Source organism: Notamacropus eugenii, chromosome 2 (assembly GCF_028372415.1).
Source record: "Notamacropus eugenii isolate mMacEug1 chromosome 2, mMacEug1.pri_v2, whole genome shotgun sequence".
NCBI classification, from domain to species: domain Eukaryota; kingdom Metazoa; phylum Chordata; class Mammalia; order Diprotodontia; family Macropodidae; genus Notamacropus; species Notamacropus eugenii.
In genome coordinates, this window is record NC_092873.1 from 302947934 (window position 1) to 302966676 (window position 18743).

General features: G+C 39.8%; 1 protein-coding gene and 1 long non-coding RNA gene across 6 annotated transcripts in view; one reads left to right on the plus strand and one right to left on the minus strand.

The window, feature by feature from the left end:
* Nucleotides 1–770: 770 nt before the first annotated feature.
* Nucleotides 771–18743, plus strand: part of GPR89A (G protein-coupled receptor 89A) — a 32390-nt gene continuing 14417 nt past the window's right edge. Inside the window, exons 1-7 of one of the 3 annotated variants that reach the window (XM_072644623.1) lie at nucleotides 771–1016; nucleotides 7358–7417; nucleotides 8648–8751; nucleotides 9333–9439; nucleotides 9932–10033; nucleotides 12294–12414; nucleotides 15465–15545. In XM_072644623.1, the coding sequence (XP_072500724.1) occupies nucleotides 975–1016; nucleotides 7358–7417; nucleotides 8648–8751; nucleotides 9333–9439; nucleotides 9932–10033; nucleotides 12294–12414; nucleotides 15465–15545 (617 nt within the window). In that variant the 5' untranslated portion in view covers nucleotides 771–974. Of the gene's footprint in view, nucleotides 1017–7357; nucleotides 7418–8616; nucleotides 8752–9332; nucleotides 9462–9931; nucleotides 10034–12293; nucleotides 12415–15464; nucleotides 15546–18743 lie in introns of those variants that run through there. The other 2 variants (XM_072644624.1, XM_072644625.1) reach the window with 2 other exon arrangements.
* LOC140527589 (uncharacterized) lies at nucleotides 2920–18497 on the minus strand. Of its 3 annotated transcripts, XR_011974865.1 has the most exons (6): nucleotides 15951–18497; nucleotides 11926–12091; nucleotides 7543–7618; nucleotides 7282–7462; nucleotides 4991–5120; nucleotides 2920–3502 (listed from the first exon to the last, which is right to left on the minus strand). It is a non-coding gene; the product is annotated as an uncharacterized lncRNA (long non-coding RNA). The 3 variants fall into 3 exon arrangements; XR_011974864.1 differs by lacking the exons at nucleotides 7543–7618; nucleotides 11926–12091 and having other exon boundaries at nucleotides 3187–3502; XR_011974863.1 differs by lacking the exons at nucleotides 11926–12091; nucleotides 15951–18497 and having other exon boundaries at nucleotides 3187–3502; nucleotides 7282–8652.

An 18743-nucleotide genomic window follows, 5' to 3' on the forward strand; every position in this document is an offset into this window, starting at 1 on the left:
TGAAATAACTGGTAAGTGTGATTGCTGGGCTATTGTCAGTGATATTCAAAGGTTCGTGGAAAAGGAAAGAGTTACCATGGGATTGAAAAAGGGTAAATGTCCCAGTTTAAAAAAGAAAAGAAAACCATTTATGCAAACTGTAGATCACTGGGCTTGACTTTAGTTCCTGGGAAAATTCTAGAATAGGTCATTAGATAATTACAAAGAGGCAACATGATTTCATCAAGAACAGGTCATGCCAAACTCACCTCCTTTTCTTTTTTTTGATAGAATTGCTAAACTAGTAGAAGACAGACATTCTGTGGGTACAGTTTACCTAGATTTTCGGTGGAACCACACAATACACTCCTCTTCTGGAGGTGGACAGCATTTCCCTTCAGAAGTGCTTGGCAATTGATTTGAATGATTAAATAACTCAAAATAGCTTAGCCATTCACAGTTACTCTTCCACATGCTCTTGGTTTTGCTCGTTGCACTTGGCATCGTGTCATGCAAGTAGGCATGCTTTTCTAAAAACCAACCCTGCGTAAGTTCTCAAGGGCTTCTATAGGACCGCCTCCCCTTTACACTGCCTCCTCTCCTGGTACGTCTTCCTTTTCTAAATACCGCCTCCTCCGCCAGGACCGCCTCCCCTCTCCCAGCACTACCTGTCCTCCTAGCCCCGCCCCCGCCCCGCCTTCCTGACGTTCCGCCTCCCGCCACGTCCCGCCCCCTTGTAGTCTTTCTCCGCCACCAGGGAAAGAGGGGGCGGGGCGTTAGCTTTTTTTCCCATACGGCCTCTGATTGGCTGGCGGAGGACGCCGCTTGATGACGTAAGTGGGCGGGTCGCTGCCTGTGCTGGAGCAATGGCGCCGGCCTTGGGGGCTGGTGGACCAAGTGTGTGAGTGGCTTCCGAGGCCGGAGAGCGGGACGCTGCGGGAGGCTGCGGGAAGCAGCCGTGACGGCGAGGGATCGAGTTCCTGGACAGCTTCATCATGAGTTTCCTAATCGACTCCAGCATTATGGTCACTTCCCAGGTGAGGAGGCGGCCCCCCACCCCCGCCCGTTTCCCTGGACAACCACCCCTCCCCCCCCACGTACACCGCCGCCGCCCCCACCCACAACCCCTCATACCCAGAGCAAGGACTGGGGGGCAGTACCCGCCCCCTGGCCCGCCTCTCTCTCTTCTTCTCTCCCTGCCCCCGTCCCCCGCCTCCTGTCCCTGCCCTTCATCCTTCCCTCACCTGACAGCATCCATCCCAGAGGCGGAGCAGAGCGCTGCACCTGGAGGCTCTGGACACTTACCAGCTGGTCGCCGGGGGCCGGTGACTCTGAGCCTCAGTTTCCCCATCCACAAGACGAAGCTAACCAATTTTAGCCTCCACTTCTTGGGGTGATGGTCGGGATTTAAACGAGCGAGTAAAGTGGATGAAAATCCTCTGCAATCCTTAAAGAGTCCTATCCACGTCGGTATTACTTCCCAGACTTCTCCCAGCCAATTCTGTAAGCCTAACTGCCGCGCCTTGGACTTCAGCCCTCCAGCTACCTGGCTTGCAGACCCTTCCCCGACCGGCATTTATTTATAAGATAAACTCGTGATCTGGGGAGTTGGCAGGAAGAGAGCTGCTGTCCAAAAACCAGTATTGAAGCTATTGATTGGCACCCTAGGATTCATTTTTGATTCTTTATATTTTTAAGTCAGAAATAGAGAGTAAAGAGGATGAAATGCCTTTTCTGGAGCCCTGCAACCCTGCTCATCCACCCTTCTTTAGGGACAAATGGCTTCACTAATTAGATGGTGCTGAAAGGATGATTCTTTTCGAAGTCTGTATAGGGATAAGGTTTTGTTTATGTCGGGAACCCCTCCTCTACCTTGTTGTTGTTCGTTCTTCTCAATGGTGGCCACTTTGTGTCCCCATTTGGGTTTTTCTTGGCAAAGACTCTGGGGTGGTTTCCTATTTCTTTCTCCAGCTCATTTTACAGATGAGAAAACTGAGGCACACAGGGGTAAGTGACTTGCCCAAGCTCACACACCTAGCAAGTATATGAGGGAAGGTTTGAACTCAGGTCTTCCCGACTTCAGACGCAGCACTCTACGCATTGCACCATTTAGCTGCATCCTACTTTCTGCCTACATGCTAATAATACTTCACTCTATTTGAATCCTCTTCTAATTCCTTGTGAATTCACTTCCACCCTCTACTTTGACAATCTCAGGGACCACTTGAGCGTGATGCATAGTCCACTTCTGTGGATGTTCATTCCGGTCTTTCCCACCTTATTTTATTTTGTCATCATGGTACATGGAGAAAATGGTGGGTGATTTGTTTTTGGAGGGGGGAGAGATAGCCATGGGTGCCAGGAGAGTGGGATACAGTAGTCCCTGCTTTCTAGACAACTTTTGCTTCATGCCTTTCCTGAGTGGATTCTCTCTGTCTCTCTCTGTCTCTGTCTCTGTCTCTCTCTCTCTTTCTCTCTCTCTCTGTTTCTGTGCCTGTCTGTCTCTCTGTCTCTCTCTCTGTCTCTGTCTCTCTCTTTCTCTGTCTCTCTCTCTCTGTTTCTGTTTCTGTGCCTGTCTGTCTCTCTGTCTCTTTCTCTGTCTGTCTGTCTAGATAGATAGATATAGATATAGATATAGATATAGTTACATATAAAATAGCTAGCATTTATATAGCCCTTTGCAAAGTACCTGCAAAGTCCCTTCCACTTCTGATAGCTTTAAATAAACTTTAAAATAGCTTATCCCTATTTTAAAACTAATAAAGTATTGTTGTCTATTTTGGTTGGAAGCTGCATATGCCTAATAACCTACAAGACTGAGGTGCAGTGGAAAGAGATCCAGCAGATCCGAGTTTTAATCCTGACTGTCACTAAATGCCTAAATCCTCATCCAAGCTCTCCTTTCTTTTCCTATCGGTAAAATGCCCTTCCTTGACAAGCTGTTGTTAAGATATTACTTCATTATAATAACTGTTGAGTGCCAACGTAAAACTAGGCTCTCTCCAGAATGTATAATTACAAGAAATTCTTGTGTAAGTGTACATCAAATCTAATAGTAACATGAGGAGAGCTTTGCAGCAAAAGAAAGGTGTCTTTTCCAGTCATCCTTATTTCTGCTCTGAGACCAGTCATCTTTTCTACTTACCCTTGCTGACTTTCAACCTGGAGATTTCATCTGTAGCAGAAGTTCATATGTGACTCATGCCCTCTATTACTTCCAGCCATTTGTGACTTTTATTAGTTCCAGAGTACAGTGTGATTTTCAACTCCTTCCAAGGGCAAAGTTCTACCAATTCCATTTCTTTGACTGCTCTTAAGCCTCCACATTCCAACTTCCATTTTATTTATACCACTAACAGAGGGATTACTTTTCCCCTCTACATTACTTCCTAGTTGCCCTTTCTAGTCTTGTCAGAATTCATATTTACTTTGGTTTCACTCTTAATAAAATCCTCGGTTCCTTTCTTCATCATTCATCACTTCTAGAGCTCTCCAGAACTCCTTCCCTCAACATTAAAGAAACCTGGAATGAGATGGGCAAGCATCCGTCACTTTTCTTCATCTTCTTCCCTGCCTCCATTCCCTTTCTGTACATTTGCCCTCTCATAGCCTTCAGTTCCTTCTTTGGTGTGTCCAAAGCTCTATTTCTTATTCTTATTATGTCATCTGGCTAGCATTTCTTTAACTTTCTCAGCCTGAACTTCTGCCCTAACCATATACACTACTCCTAATTCCTCTCAACTGACTTCTCCAACTCCAGTCATCTTCCTCTTATAAGTTAAGTAGACAATCTCTATTAGTTAGGGATATATCTGCATTTCCCTAGAGTAACTATACTCAGAGTTCTTAAAAGTCTTCCTGATGACCAGTGAATTAGTCTAGAATGCAAGGGATAATTTGTATATGAGTATTAGAGTGAAGTTTCTAATCTATGTAGGGGGAAAAAGTGAGTGTGTGAGTGTGTGAGGGAACCATTTATTGTTGAAAGTTGAACACTGAGCATAGCTTTCATAATATTATGTGCTACCAGCCCATATAAGGGCTATCTTGGTTCTACACTAAGAAGAGAGACCACAAAAAGGCCCATGGAAGGAGGGAGGGGACACCTGGTCCCCGACTCAGAGAGATCACACTTATCACTGATCTGACTCCCCTTTATCTCATTACAGTCCCCCTACTATCTGCCCCAAATTGTTTTCCTTTTTAACAATGACAAAAAGAAGCCAGAGGTCTCTGGGACGTTCTTCCCCAGCAAAGTGGTCTCAGGAAAGTCTAAAAGTCATTACCATTGAGGAACATCATTTCAGGGTCTTTAATAAAGGTTCCAGTGACCTCCTAATTGCCAAATCCAAAGTTTATTTTTTTTTCAGTCTTTATTTTCCTTGACCCTTGGTTTCCAAAGTATACACGCTCCTGATTTACCTCTTCCTTCTCTAACTGCCTATTGTCATTCTCCTTCACAATCCTCTTTTTCTCTTTGTGACTCCTGAAGGTGAATATTTCCCAAGGTTTTTTTTTTCCCTCAACCTTTTTCTCTCCTTGGCATTTCTTAATTATTCCTACTACTTCACCTATGACCTCCGTGCAAATCACTCAACTTTCTCACCCCTGACCTCCTTGCTGAGCTCTTGATTTAATTCTCTAACTACCTGCAGGCTAAATGTTCATCAGGTTATCCAACTGGCCATTTATACTCAACATGTCCAAAGCCAAGTTTATTTTCTTTTCCTCAAAAACTTGTTCCTCTTGCTATTTCAGCTCATTTCACCACCATTTTTCTAGTCTTCTAGGTTTAAAACCTTATCTCCTCCCTCTTCTCCCCTCTTTGGATTCATATAGTTCCAAAGTCGGATTGATTCTCCCTCAATAATATCTCTCCCTTCTGTCTCTTTTCTGTTCCCATTGCCACCGCCCTGGCACCTCACCTTATTGCCATAGCAGCCTCCCATGGTCTTCCTGCCTTCATTCTCACCCCAATCTGATCCATTCCTGGCACCACAGCTAGACTCACCTTCCTTGTGCGTGAATCCTGGTCATGTTGGATCATAACAATGTTTGAAAGGCCATCGTGTGGAAGAGCCTTTAAGAGAGCTCTGCTTGACCTCAGAAGGCCGAACTGAGAAGAAACAAATGTGGGCTTCCTATGAGAAAAGGAAATAGAGATTCAATCTGCTATATTTAAAAGAGAAATAAACTGCCTCAGGAGGAAGCTTCCCCCTCACTAATATATTCAAATAAAGGTCGTCAGGTTGTTATAACGGACTAACCGTGAAGTTCTGGGCTGTGAGAGACTTGCCCACCACACTGGTTCTCAAACTCTTTGGTCTCAGGACTTGTATAGTCTTAAAAATTGTTGATGACCCCAAAGAGTTTTTGTTTATGTGGGTTATATCTACTGATATTTATGGTTTTAGAAATTAAAACATCATTTTAAGCATTTATTTATTTATTTAAAAGTAACAAATCTATTACATGTTAATATAAATAACATTTTATGAAAATATCACTGATGGTTTTTAGATATTAATTCATTTAAAATAGCAAAAATCCATTATATGTTGACGTTTTTTATTTTAAAAATTCCCCCCCAAAATTTAATGAGATGACATTGTTTTATATATTTTTACAAATATCTTTAATATCTGATGTAATAAAAAATGACCTGATTTTCCTATCTGCTTATGCATTCATTCTGTTGCAATATATAATTTTTGATAATATATATGAAGAAAATCCAGCTTCATAGAGATCTGTATTTGGAAAAGGGAGGAATATTTGAGTAGACTCCTTGAAATGATCTTGCTCTCTGGTTGGCAGACCACACTTTGAGAATCTCTGGCCACATTGAATAAAATTCTAATTCCTTTCCATAATATTCCAGGTCCTTCAGTATCAGGACTTTTCCTGCCTTACCTGTACAGTTCCCTTTTATGGCAAACTGCTGTTTCCTTCTGTGCTCTGGACAGATCTCATAAACCCCTGGTCTCCTGGACCTTGCTCACACTTTCCCCTCAACCCAAAATGTCTTCCCACCCTATTGAGTTTGTATACATCCTTTAAGGCCCAACTTCTTTCATTTCTTTTCACCCCCTACATCCCAGCCATCTTCTTAACAATGGCACCAAATGCCATAGATCCCTCCCTTCCCTTCTCTTCAGATCTAGAACCATCAACTCTGTCCTTGTCCCTGAAAAGGATGTGTCAGGCTATTCCTTGTGACCTCACACACTCTCCCCTATAAGTTTCCAACATGCCCAACCATTAATCCTCCTTTCAGAATATAAGTTCCTTGAGGTCAAAGATTGTGTTAGCTTTTCTATTTTTATCCCCCATTTAGCACATAGTAGGCACTTAATAAATGCTTACCATGCTTTTTTTATTTGCTCGTTCTTTCATCCAACTCAAATGCTATCTCCTTCACAGCCTTCTTGAGTTCCTCCAATGCATCTCTTGCTCATTGATGACTTTGTTGCCTTCTCTCTTATGTATTATTTTGCATTAATTATATATGTATAATAATCCCAACCAAATCTACAAGATTTCATAAAGGTAAGAACCATATATGTTTGAAATCATCTACCATACCCAGCATCTAACACAAAGTAGATGCTTATTAAGTGATTGTTTAATTAGATTGAATTATGGGTCTTTTAAAATTTCTGTTCCCATCTATAGGAAGTTTCTGGTGATTGCAAGCTCCACTGACTCCTTTATTACCATATTATTACAAAACTAACTGCATGATTCTGTTTTGGCCTAAAAACAAAATATAACAACACATGCCCTAGAACGTTTCTTACTCTGGGGTCTATGAACTTTAAATACATACATATATATGTATATGTGTATGTGTATATGTGTGTATGCATATATATGCACATATATATGCATACATACATATACACATATACATATACTCACATACATACATATAAATACACAAATATATATGTGTATCTATAAACTGCATTTTAATATAATTGGTTTTCTTTGTAATCCTTTGTATTTTAAGCATTTAAAAATTTTCCTGAGAAGGGGTTCATGGGCTTCACCAGACTGCCAGAGTAATCTGTTGGACAAAACAGATCTGCTGTTTTGTCTGCTGAGGACGAATGCAACTTCTGAAGTTCAGAGCCATTTCAACCTCTTTTCCCTCTGCTATGAGTTTTCATTGATGCGCCATGTGTAGGTGGTAAAATCCAGGAGATGTTATGAACCTCCAATTCATGAAAAAGTTTCATTATTTCAGCCATCTAAACATTAGACCCTTGAACATAGAACATACTAGAATGGTCTTCTCACCAAGACCTGATGCATCTTGCCTCAGTTACTTTCAGCAGCTCTTCATCCCAGCCTTGATCTTTTTTCCCATCTGCAGGTGCTCTTCTTTGGCTTTGGATGGTTATTCTTCATGCGACAACTGTTCAAGGACTATGAGGTAAGATGAGATCCATTTCACTGCCGGGATTTGAATCTGAAATAGCTTTAGAGTAAAGCAGTGAAAATGTCAGTATTAGCGCAGACATCTCACGTTAAGACTATGAGTGGTATTTTATTACTTACACATCCATTTTAAATAATATGACTTTAAGGCCAATGTGGACGCACAACTCAGATCTCAAAAGATGACTGGATTCCACTGGTGAAAGAAAAGGAATACAAGTTGTGTGTTGCTCAGAAGCCATGGACAAGGAAAGTGAATTCATGATCATTTTTCTTAGCCAAAACGTAACACAAGAGAGAATTATTAGCATAATGCAGCCTTGTAATCACAGCTTCTCATTTACTGACTTGGCCTTCCAGTTAATTACCAGGCCACCTGGCTTCACTGAGTATTGTACCCCAGAGCAGGCATTCTTAACCATTTTATGTGTCATGGACTCATTTGGTGGTCTGGTGAAGCCTACACACCCCTTCTCAGAATAATGTTTTTCAATTCATAAAACAAAATACATTACAAAGGAAAGCAATTATATTGAAATAAAGTTATCAAAATATTTTTAAAACCAGGTTCACAGTCCCCAGGTTAAATACCCCTGCAGTAAAGATTGGTGTTGTTTGTTTTGCTTTTAGTATGGTTCTGACCTAGTATCTTGGATTCAAGTTTGGACATGTTGAAATGGTCTTTTCTCCTTTGGTTTCTTTTCTTTTAGCAATATGCATTGCATGTTACCCAGATCCTCTCCTGGCTACATACAAAAAATTGAATTACCTTGAGATATTAGAACAAAAATTCCTTGCTCTTTCAAATAACAACCTAAATTCCTTTGGAAAGTCTTGGAACTCACCTGTGGTCTCCCCAGTCGTAGGGTGGATAAGGAGTCCCTTCCCATATTAAATAGAAACCCTCTTTGCTAGCATGTGTCCAAATTGTGGATTTCTTGATATCCTGATATTTCCAGAATTCCTGATAGCTTCATGATTTATGTTCTAAACTCTCCATCCATAAGAAGTAATATAGTAACCTGCCCTATGAATGTAATGTAAATTACGTAATAATAATCAGATCAAGACTTTTTTGCTATTCCCTTTTATTCTTTCCAACTCGCAGTAAGATGTAAATGCCATCCTGTTTCTGTAACTGTAAGGCTTCTGGTGCATGTGAGCTAAGGAGGCGTTTCCTTTGGCCACCTTTAGCTGGAGCTGAACATAGTCCCATCCCTGACAGGTCCGCCAGTATGTTGTACAAGTGATCTTCTCTGTGACCTTTGCCTTCTCCTGTACCATGTTTGAACTCATCATCTTCGAAATCTTGGGAGTGCTCAATAGTAGGTAAGTTTTGTGCACCAGTCGGCCTTATTCGTGGAGAATCCAGTGTTATATTCTTTATGTGGAACAGAAAGTTTTATCATTGAAAAAGTGCTCCCTTTCACAAAAATCACCCCAGTCTCCCTTGTGGAGCAATTAGGACAGGGATGCAAATGCATCTCAAATGTCCAGCTGTGTTAAGAGATTAAAAGCATTCTAAATCTTTATGGTATACAAGATTGATTCTCTCTTCATTCATATATTGGAGTGGAACTCCCACTGATAAAGATCAAGTTCATCTGACCCATAATGGAACTCTTGTTCCATAGCAGGGATTGCTTTTGATATTCAGAGTTGTGGCACTGTAGCTGAAGCAGTAGTGTCCCAACTAATTGATGTGCTTAGGAGCATTGGAAGTTGAAAAATATATGATTATCGGTAACTAACGGTGTGCCTCCTGCCCAGAAGAGAGAGCTGCTTCCTGGCAGTCTGCCGGCTTTTGAGTTTGACTGTCATCAAACCAGAGACTGGAGGCAGTGAACTGTGGGGAAAAATTAGACTAAATGTGTAATCCTCCCAATGACCCTTTCCATCTTTCATTTCAGTTCTCGTTATTTTCACTGGAAATTGAATTTGTGTGTAATTCTGCTGATCCTTGTTTTTATGGTGCCTTTCTACATCGGTTATTTTATTGTGAGCAACATTCGACTCCGTGAGTGTTTGAGCCCCCAAAGGTGTGGATTGGGACAAGCAGTGTTTGGGGATTGAGGCCATCTGAGAGCTTTGTTTTTCTTCCTTACTTTCAGTAACCACTGCCCCCCCTTTTTTTGTAAGATGGGGGATTAAGGGAGGATGCATGGTACAGTACCTTACACATAGTTGGTACTCAATAAATATTGAAATGAATGAATTTAGTGTGTTGTCACATCTTTCCATCTTTCAGCATTATTTCTATCTTTCCCTAAGTGCAATCCTATCCTTTGTTTCAGCCAATTTTGCCTTCTCTTTTTTCCCCTACATGGCCTTAAATATTGGTAAGGAGTCTTCCATGAAAAAGTAGATTGTCCTTCTTGAATAGCCAACTTATGTGTATGGGAGAGGAAGAGGTCATTGGTTTGTTCTGGGTTTCTAAGTAGAGCAAGCTCCTAACTTTGGTGTACCTTGCTCCCACCTTCCACCCACTTCCCTACTTCCTTTATCTTAGTTCACAGACAACGACTGCTTTTTTCCTGTGTCCTGTGGTTGACCTTCATGTACTTCTTCTGGAAGTTAGGAGATCCATTTCCCATACTCAGCCCAAAACATGGTGAGTGATTTCATTTTACTCAACTACTTCCCTCTTTTAGTTTTTTTCTCAGAGAAAGGAAGGTTTTTTTGACATTTTCCCTATCCTGCATCCTAGCACTGTACTCAATTAAGACCTCCTGTTTTAGAATTAAATTAATTCCTTGCTGCCTAAGTGATATAAAAATGCTGATTCCAGGACTGAACTTTTCTTTGTCACCATAGAAATTACAATATTATCTCAGTGGATGAGTCTGTGTTGAGAAAGGTAAGCATTCCCACTCATGGATAAAAAAAAAAAAACTTTACAAAAATCACTTTCTTTTCTATTGTCAACTTCATTTTATAAAAGTTATTTATCATAAATAATATTAAACTTGAACCAATTAAACTTTCTTTGCAGTTATTCACCTTTTAATATTTTTCTTTTTTCATTTAAAAGTTTTAATGATGTGTTTTGTTTTTAGGTTTCAAACATTTACAGATTGCTTCTACTATATAAGATGTCTTTTATAAAGTAAAATTGATACTATAGTGACTTCTGAGAGTACACACATTTCACATACACACGTAGCACTCCTCCCATTTAAAAAAAATGAACAGAAACCTATTTTCTCTCCCTCCTATCCTCTATCTCTTGAAAAAAGAAAAACAAATTTCTCATTGCAAATATGCATAATCAAACAAAACAAATTCTTTCAATGGCTGAATACAAAGGTATATATCTCCTTCTGCACACTAAGTCCATTACTACTCACTAATGAATTCATTATCATTTAAATAAATGGAATTTCAACCAATGATCTATCATAACTTTTTAGTTTTTCCATGTATGTCTCAGGATTTTTTAGTCCATTAGTTCCCAATCATTTTTTCTTTTATGGAGTCATAAGGTATATTCTATGCTTCTGGTTTGGTTTGGTTTTTTACTTTTCAAAAAGATCCTTCCCTATTTCTTTATATTTCTCATACTTGCTGTTTTTTTGTTTAACCATTCCTCTAATATTTAATGTTGAGGTTGCTTCCATTTGTTGCAATTACAAATAATTCTGCAATGAAAATATTTAATAGATAGTCCTTTTTTTGTTTTTGATAATACTTTTAGGGTATATTCCCAACAATGGAATTGAGTCAAAGGGTATGATTGTTTTTGTAACTTTTATTGCATGCTGCAAGATTGCTGTCCAAAAAGATTCCATTATGCAATTTTTCCTGTAATGAATGAATGTACCTGTCTCCCCACAACCCTGCCAGCATTGAGTTTTGTTGCTTTTAATTATTTTTGCCAATTTGATGAATGGTACTTCAGTCTTTGAGTTTGCATCTTTTATATTATTAGTGAAATTGGTCACTTTTAATTGATTACTAACAGTTTGTGTTTCCTCTTTTGAAAATAGCCTTTCCTTATCTTTTGACTATTTATTCAAATACAAAAATGAATCCTTGACAAAACCTTGAATCAAAAACCGTGTGTGTGTGTGTGTGTGTGTGTGCGTGTGTATTTGTGTTTATTGGTATGTGTGTGTGCTGAAGAATATGAATCCAGTGTTCTGATAATAATGTCATAGTCTCTCACTCTCTGACATTTGATAAAGCACATCATAGAGTCAAATAAAATATATACATGTAAATATATAGATATGTATGTGTATATGCATATGAAGAGTGAGAGATTATGACACTCTATTATCAGAACACTGGGTAGTCCAAAAATTATTTGACTTTGGAGACAAAATATTGGATATGATTTCTGCAACAAATTTATCTTCATAATTTTTTTTCAATTTTTTCTACTAAGATTTTTTTTTAAAATAATTGACATTCCCAGAATACCAGTTAATATTGAAAAGAGATAACCCTGAAGCTCACTGGATAGAGAAACCAAACAGATTAAAAATTGACTGTGGCAAATACCTTACACACAGATAATTGAGAGTTGGCATTCTGAATTGACTGTGGTGCCATGGAATGAGTCCTGTTCTTGAAGTCCTGAGAAGTCTGTTTGGACCCTGTCTCTGGCATTTCCCAGCTGTGTGACCTTGGGCAAGTCATGTAACTCACTAAGCCTCAATTTCTGTATCTGTAAAATAAGGAGAGCAATGCTTGTACCACCTACTTACAGGGTTATTATGAGAATTAAATCAAATCATCAGTTTAAAGTATTTTGCAGACCTTCATCGGCTACATAAATGTCATATGTTGGATTTGAGAATCCCATTTAATTCATTTAAAGTAAAGGGGAAGTCATTTGCTGTGTCACTAACATGACTTCATTTTTTCAGGGATCTTGTCCATCGAACAACTCATCAGTCGGGTGGGCGTGATTGGGGTCACCCTCATGGCCCTCCTCTCTGGATTTGGGGCTGTCAACTGCCCGTATACCTACATGTCCTACTTTCTCAGGTAACTCGGTTTTTGTTCTTTTTCACCCTTTTGTGCCACTTTCCAAAGTTCCTATGTCTTCTACATGGCTATCTGTCCTTACACCACTATCAACAGAGCTTAAATATTCTGTCTCCAATCATTCTTTTCATTCATTGGCTTATCCACAAGGCTAATTCACCTTTTTTTTTCCAAAAGGGAAAATAATCCATTCCAGGACCTGACTTTCAAAAACAGCACATCAATTTCAGTAGATTCCGTTCAACAAGCATTTATTAAGCACTCACTCCTGTCTGCCATTTCATTTGCCAGGAGGGATCCAGAGATGAGGCAGGACAGAGTCCCTGTTTTTAAGGAGCTCCTCATCTAGCATGTACATAGTCATTATTCATTTGTTAAGCCCATGCTATTCTGCATACCGTGTCCTAAGGGCTGGGATACAAAGAAAGACAAAAGCAGAAGGCTTCTCTGCCCTAGAACTCCCAGTCTAAAAAGGGGGAGGGGAAGAGCATGCAAATAATTATGTACAAACAAGATACGAAAAGCAGAGATAATCCTCGGAGGAAAGGCGCCTTGTAGAAGGTGGGATTCACAAAGTTACCAGAGGCTTAGGAGATCATCTTTTCCAATCCCTACATAAACAGGAATCACCCTCTGCAACATTTTTGGCATGTGATAAGCCAGTCTCTGCTGATAGGGCTCACCCATATCCCTGATGAGGGTTCAGCTAACTTTTACTTAAACACTTCCAGTGAAAAGGAGCCAAGCCTACCTAGAGGCAGACCAGTCAGCCTTGGGGTAGTTCTAATTGTTAGGACATTTGTGGAGCTGAAATCTGTATTTTGCTGCCTGTTGCTCCTGGTTCTATTTCCTAAGGTCAGTCAGAATAGATCTAATCCTACTTCCACAGGAAGGTTCTTCAAATATGTGGAGGTTTTAGTTATGTCACCCCTAAGTCTTTTCAAGACTAAAACAACCCTCAAACTCTATCGATAGATTCTGTGGCCTGACCTTGAAGCTGTTCACTGTCCTGGCTGCCCTCATCTGGATGTTCTGCTGAGCAACATCTTTTCTAGAATGTGTTGCCCATAACTGAGCACAATACTCTAGCTGTAGTTAGAATAGAACATTGACATTTTGAGTGCTGATGAATTTAAATGAATGGGAAGGGGTGAATTTCGTTCAGGTAATCACTACATATCCTTCTGTGGGCAAGAATTCTTTAGAAGAAATAGAGTAGCCCTCATAGGGAGAGAAAAGTAGTATTGGGGTATACTCTCAAAAATGACAAAATGATATCTATTAAAGTCCAAGGCACATCATTCGACATCACAGTACTACAAGTCTGTGCTCCAACTACTGATATCAAAAAAGCCAAAGTGGATTAATTCTGTGAAGATCTACAACATCTAGAAATAACATCCAAAAAAAGAGAGACTACATTCATCAATAGGGGAACAGAATGTTAAAATAGGAAATCAGAAGATAATTGGGATAACAGGCAAGTCTGACCTTCGAGTACCAAGTGAAGCAGGACAGAGACTAATGAAGCTTTGTCAAGATAATGTGCTGGTCATAGCAAACACTCTTTTTCAACAATCCAAAAGGCAACTCTACACATAGATATCCCTAGATGGTCAATATAGAAATCAGATTGTATACTTTGCAACCGAAAGTGGAGTCACTCTATACAGTCATTTATACAAGACCTGGAGCTAACTGCGGCTCATTGCAAAAAAAAAAAAAAAAAAGTAGGGAAACCCATCAGACCATACAGGTATAACCTAAATGACAAACCTTATAAATTTGAAATGGAAGTGAAGAGTAGACTGAAGGGATAAGATCTGGTAGACAGAGTGCCTGAAGAGCTGTGGACAGAGGAGTCAGCAACAGAAAATATCCCAAAGAAAAAGAGGAGCAAGAAAGCAAAATGACTGATGAGGCTTTTCAAATAGCTGAGGCAAGAAGGAAAACAAAAGGGAAAGGAGATATGGAAAGACGTGACCACTGAATGCAGAATTCCAGAGAATGGCAAGGAGAGAGAAGGTTTTCTTAAATGAGCAAAGAAATAGAAGAAAAGAATAGAATAGGCAATACAAGAGATCTCTTCAAGAAAAGTAGAGATGTCAAGGAAACGTTTCGTGCCAAATGAGCATAGGATAGAAGGTTCCATGCTATGGTCCATGACATGACTGAACAACTAAACAACATGAAGAGAAGGAAGAGATTAAGTGAATGAGAGATGTCTGAGGAATTAAGGGGAGAGGATTAAACATAGGTGTAGGTCTTAGCATTGGCAAGAAAAGCTGAACCATCCATCCTGTGAGGCCAGAAGGAAGGAAAATGGAATGGGATGAAGAGAATTTTAGAGGCAAGGAACAGAGTAAGAAAAAACAAACCATGATTAGTGGCCATCTTTCCAATCAGTTAGGTGGCAGGATCATCTCCAGAAAGAGAAGGTAGCACTGGAGTGAGAGGTTTGAGCAGAATGGAGCTTTGTAAGAGCCCGTATGGTGCATGTCATAAGTGTCACTGAAATGAACGAAGAATACCATGCAAAGGGAGGGACCAGTTGAGTTAGAAGGCATCCATTAATAGTGAACCCATTTACTAGGATCAGATGATTTTAGTACTAGATAGCTGGAAAGTAGAAGCAGAAAAAGTAGATGTTGAGTGGTGAAGCTTAGCAGGTGGAAACATGATGATCTAATTCCAGTTTCTACCCACACACCAGATCTCTCTGCACTCAGAACAATAAGAGACAATGCTAAGTTAAGGAAATGCCTTGGCGCTATGTTCTGCCTGTCACTGAACAAGACCTAAGGAAGATTGTACAAGAGCTGAGATGCTAAGAGCCCTCCACTGTTCTTTAATCAGCATCCCAAGAAATTAAAGCACAATTATTCTAATTTAATGTGGCTTTTTTAAGGTTCTTGAGGGAAAGGCATAGGCTTGAATTAATTCACTGTACTAGGTAATGATGGATGACTGATTACACCTGACAGTGATGATGGCACTTCCCTTACAAGCCTAATACCGTGCTAACGGTATGTATGCGTATTTTGTTACAGGAATGTGACAGACACAGATATTCTAGCCCTAGAACGCCGACTGCTTCAAACCATGGACATGATCATCAGCAAAAAGAAAAGGTCAGATTTTGAAACATTCACAATGATTTTCATTCTTTTGGGGTTTCCCTAGTAAGAGTATAAACTGTAAGAACTGCTACTAGCAAGAAACTTTCATCTTGCCCATTTCTCCATGGCATCTTGTGTCTAAGGTATCTTGTATCTAAGCTGGCATGAAAATATTTTGAAAAATGCAGTCACTTACTGAATTGAAAGTTTTACTTTAGAAAAATAACAATTTCCATTTATTGTCACCCTCCACTGGATGATTAGAAGTGTGGGAGGATATATTTTTCCATGCTAGGGGTGAATCTTTTCCATTTCCTTTTCTCCGGGTGCCTTAATAAATACTTCAAACATTCTAATGGTCACTATTGTGGTTATTTGTTCGGCCTAGAGGCCAAAGGGCTACCCGAGCCTTCTTACCTTTCATCCAGGTCTTCGGTGATCAGCCGGATAAATGTATTGAGAGAAGAGACTTTCCAGAGTCGAACAAGGGTTAGGCTTTATTCAGGGTCTTAGTTACATATCCATATGCAGGGTGAATTCTTCCTTAGGAGAGAGGAATCCTCCTCCTCTCAAGGGGCAAGGATCATACAGCAAGAGGATGAGAGTGGAAGAGGGGAGGGACCCTCTTCCCTCCAAGGGCCCCTCAGCTGAAGGCACTCTTCAGGCTTTCCTGTCCCTACTTAAGCTCTCCCGCCCCATAGTTTGCACGTGAATACCGTGTGCTCTCAGCCCCTAGCTAATCAACAACAGGTGTGCTCAGACCACGGGCCAATCTCAAGGGTGGGATGCTCTCCCCAGCAAGTTTCCCACTGAGAAGAGGTGGAAATGCATGAGATAGCCTGTGTTTCATGCCTCAATCCCCAGCTGTTCCCTGGGGGGCCTCGTGAGAACTCTGAGGTTTAGAAGTCCTCACCTTTACCTGCCCGAGACTGTCCACGTGAAAACTGAGCTTACACCCCAAACAGTTATTAATATCAAAGTTCTTTGAAAATATACATTTCAAGTAAAGTATTTCACAGAAGTTTATATACATTCAGAGTATTTTATGGTGGGCAAACCTCATCCTCCCCTGAACTCCTATTTATAGTATGTCATTTTGGTGAAGAGGTGACGCTGAGTTTTTGAACATCTATACCAGGGGACCAGAAATTCTAGAAGATCTTAACAAACTGGAAGGGTCCTGTCAAGGGCAAAAACCAACCTAGTTTATTTTGATAACTGTATTTCAATATAATTGGCTTCCTTTGTAATCCCATATATTTTATTTTGTGCATCTAAAATCATTTTTATGAGAAAACGCTTCCTAGACACACAAAAAAAGGTTAAGAACACCTGCTTTGGGGGAGGATTGTATTAGTGCAAAGTCCCAAATCAACCAAAAAACAATTTGGAATATGAAAATACCATGGCTGACGTTACCAAGATTTAACTGAGAAGATTTTAGGAAATGTACAAATTAAAATAATTTTATCCTGTTTTCCATACACTAGAATAAGTTACTTAAAATCTAAAATGTTCTACCTTCACAAAAGCCATTAACATTCATATCTAAATAGGAATGTGCTGGTCTTTAAGAGCCAACTTTACAGAAAGAAGAAAGTTTAATTTGCTTTATTAACACATTTCCCATCAATTTCTTAAGTTTAGACAATCAACAAAGCAACATAGCATTTACCAATTTCTGAAGTGTAAATACACTCAGAATTTAAAAGTCAGCTTTTACAAACTGCTTTGAGTTGACTTTAGCACAGTACTAAACAACTGCTTTGAGCTGGCTCTAGCATGGTTCTAGATTTTTACGTCAATGAAAAAGGCTCCAGAGTGTGTTAGATAGAGTGCTGATTTTGGAAACATGAAGACCTGAGTTCTGATACAGTCTCTGACATTCACCAAGCTATATGACCTAATCATCCAGCTTTTATTAAGCACCTACTGTGTGCTAGCTGCTGGGATACAGACCAAAAAATGAAACAATCCCTGCTTTTTCAGAACTTATATTATCTTAGAGGAAATGACATGTATACATATAATTACATACAAAATACATACAAGATAATTTTATGCTAGGAAGGCACTATAAGCTGGGATCCAGGAAAGGCTTCATGTAGAAAGTAAAGCTGATCTTTGAGGAAGCAAGGGATTCTAAGGAGAGAAGAGAGGAAGCTGTACATTGTGGGTGTGGAGGACAGTCTAGCTAATAACCATTGAGGAGGTACTTCAATGGGACGTGTTTGTAAGTGTTTGTCATTGCACCGCCAGCAGTGATAATGGGTTTGGACTGAGCCATCCAGACTCCAGCCTAGTTATCTCCATAACCCTCATTTGTAGCTGGCCAGAATTTTGAGGTGAACTCTTCTCTTTCTGAAATACTTTAGCCCATCATTACAAGGATCAACCTTAACCTCTTCTACACAGACTTGACCAAATAGTTTGATTGTTTGTTAGAGCTTGGAAAACCAATTTGCAAAGTAACCATCCAGAGGGGAATAGGAAATGAAAAGCACCCCCAGGTTTACCAGCAGAGGGCGTCAGGAGGAGAAACAAGTTTACCTGACTAGCATATGTTACACTTGCATTAGCTGTTAGGAGGAGCAGGAGGAAGATGGAAAAGGCACAGGATGTCTTCTCAGCTGGAACACTGTGTAGAAGACGAGGCTTGGAGGAGTCAGGAAGCCTTGTTTTACTAAAAACAATGATATTCACGCAGGGTCTGTGATCAAAGTCTCTCTGTTGGGGTCTCATCAGATGGTCTCCATCAGAGAGTCCGATGTGACGCATTATTTGGGTTATTCTGTTGCTGTAGCAAGTCAAGTCTTTGTTCTGCTGTATTGTGCGACAGGCTCAAATACCATCTCTACAGTCAAAGCAAATATGTGTAAACCTCAAAACTCCTGTTTCAAAAAGGTCACATTAACCCAATATTAAAATTACGGTTACGTGGTAATCAGGAAATGACAAGCAAAAATGCCCTAGATTGGTGTTCTTTCCTCAGATACTGTTTCCTACATAGCTTTTGATAGAAAAACCTAGATTAATATGATGAGCAAATTCAGGCATTGCAAATGTCTTCCTAGAAATTAATTTTTCAACATTCCATATGTATGTGTATTTATAAAGCAATATGCTTTAAAGGTTAAGAATTTATATTACCCTGAAGCCTTTTCTTTTTGCCCCACATATTTCAGAGGAGGAAATAGAACCCTTTGTGTG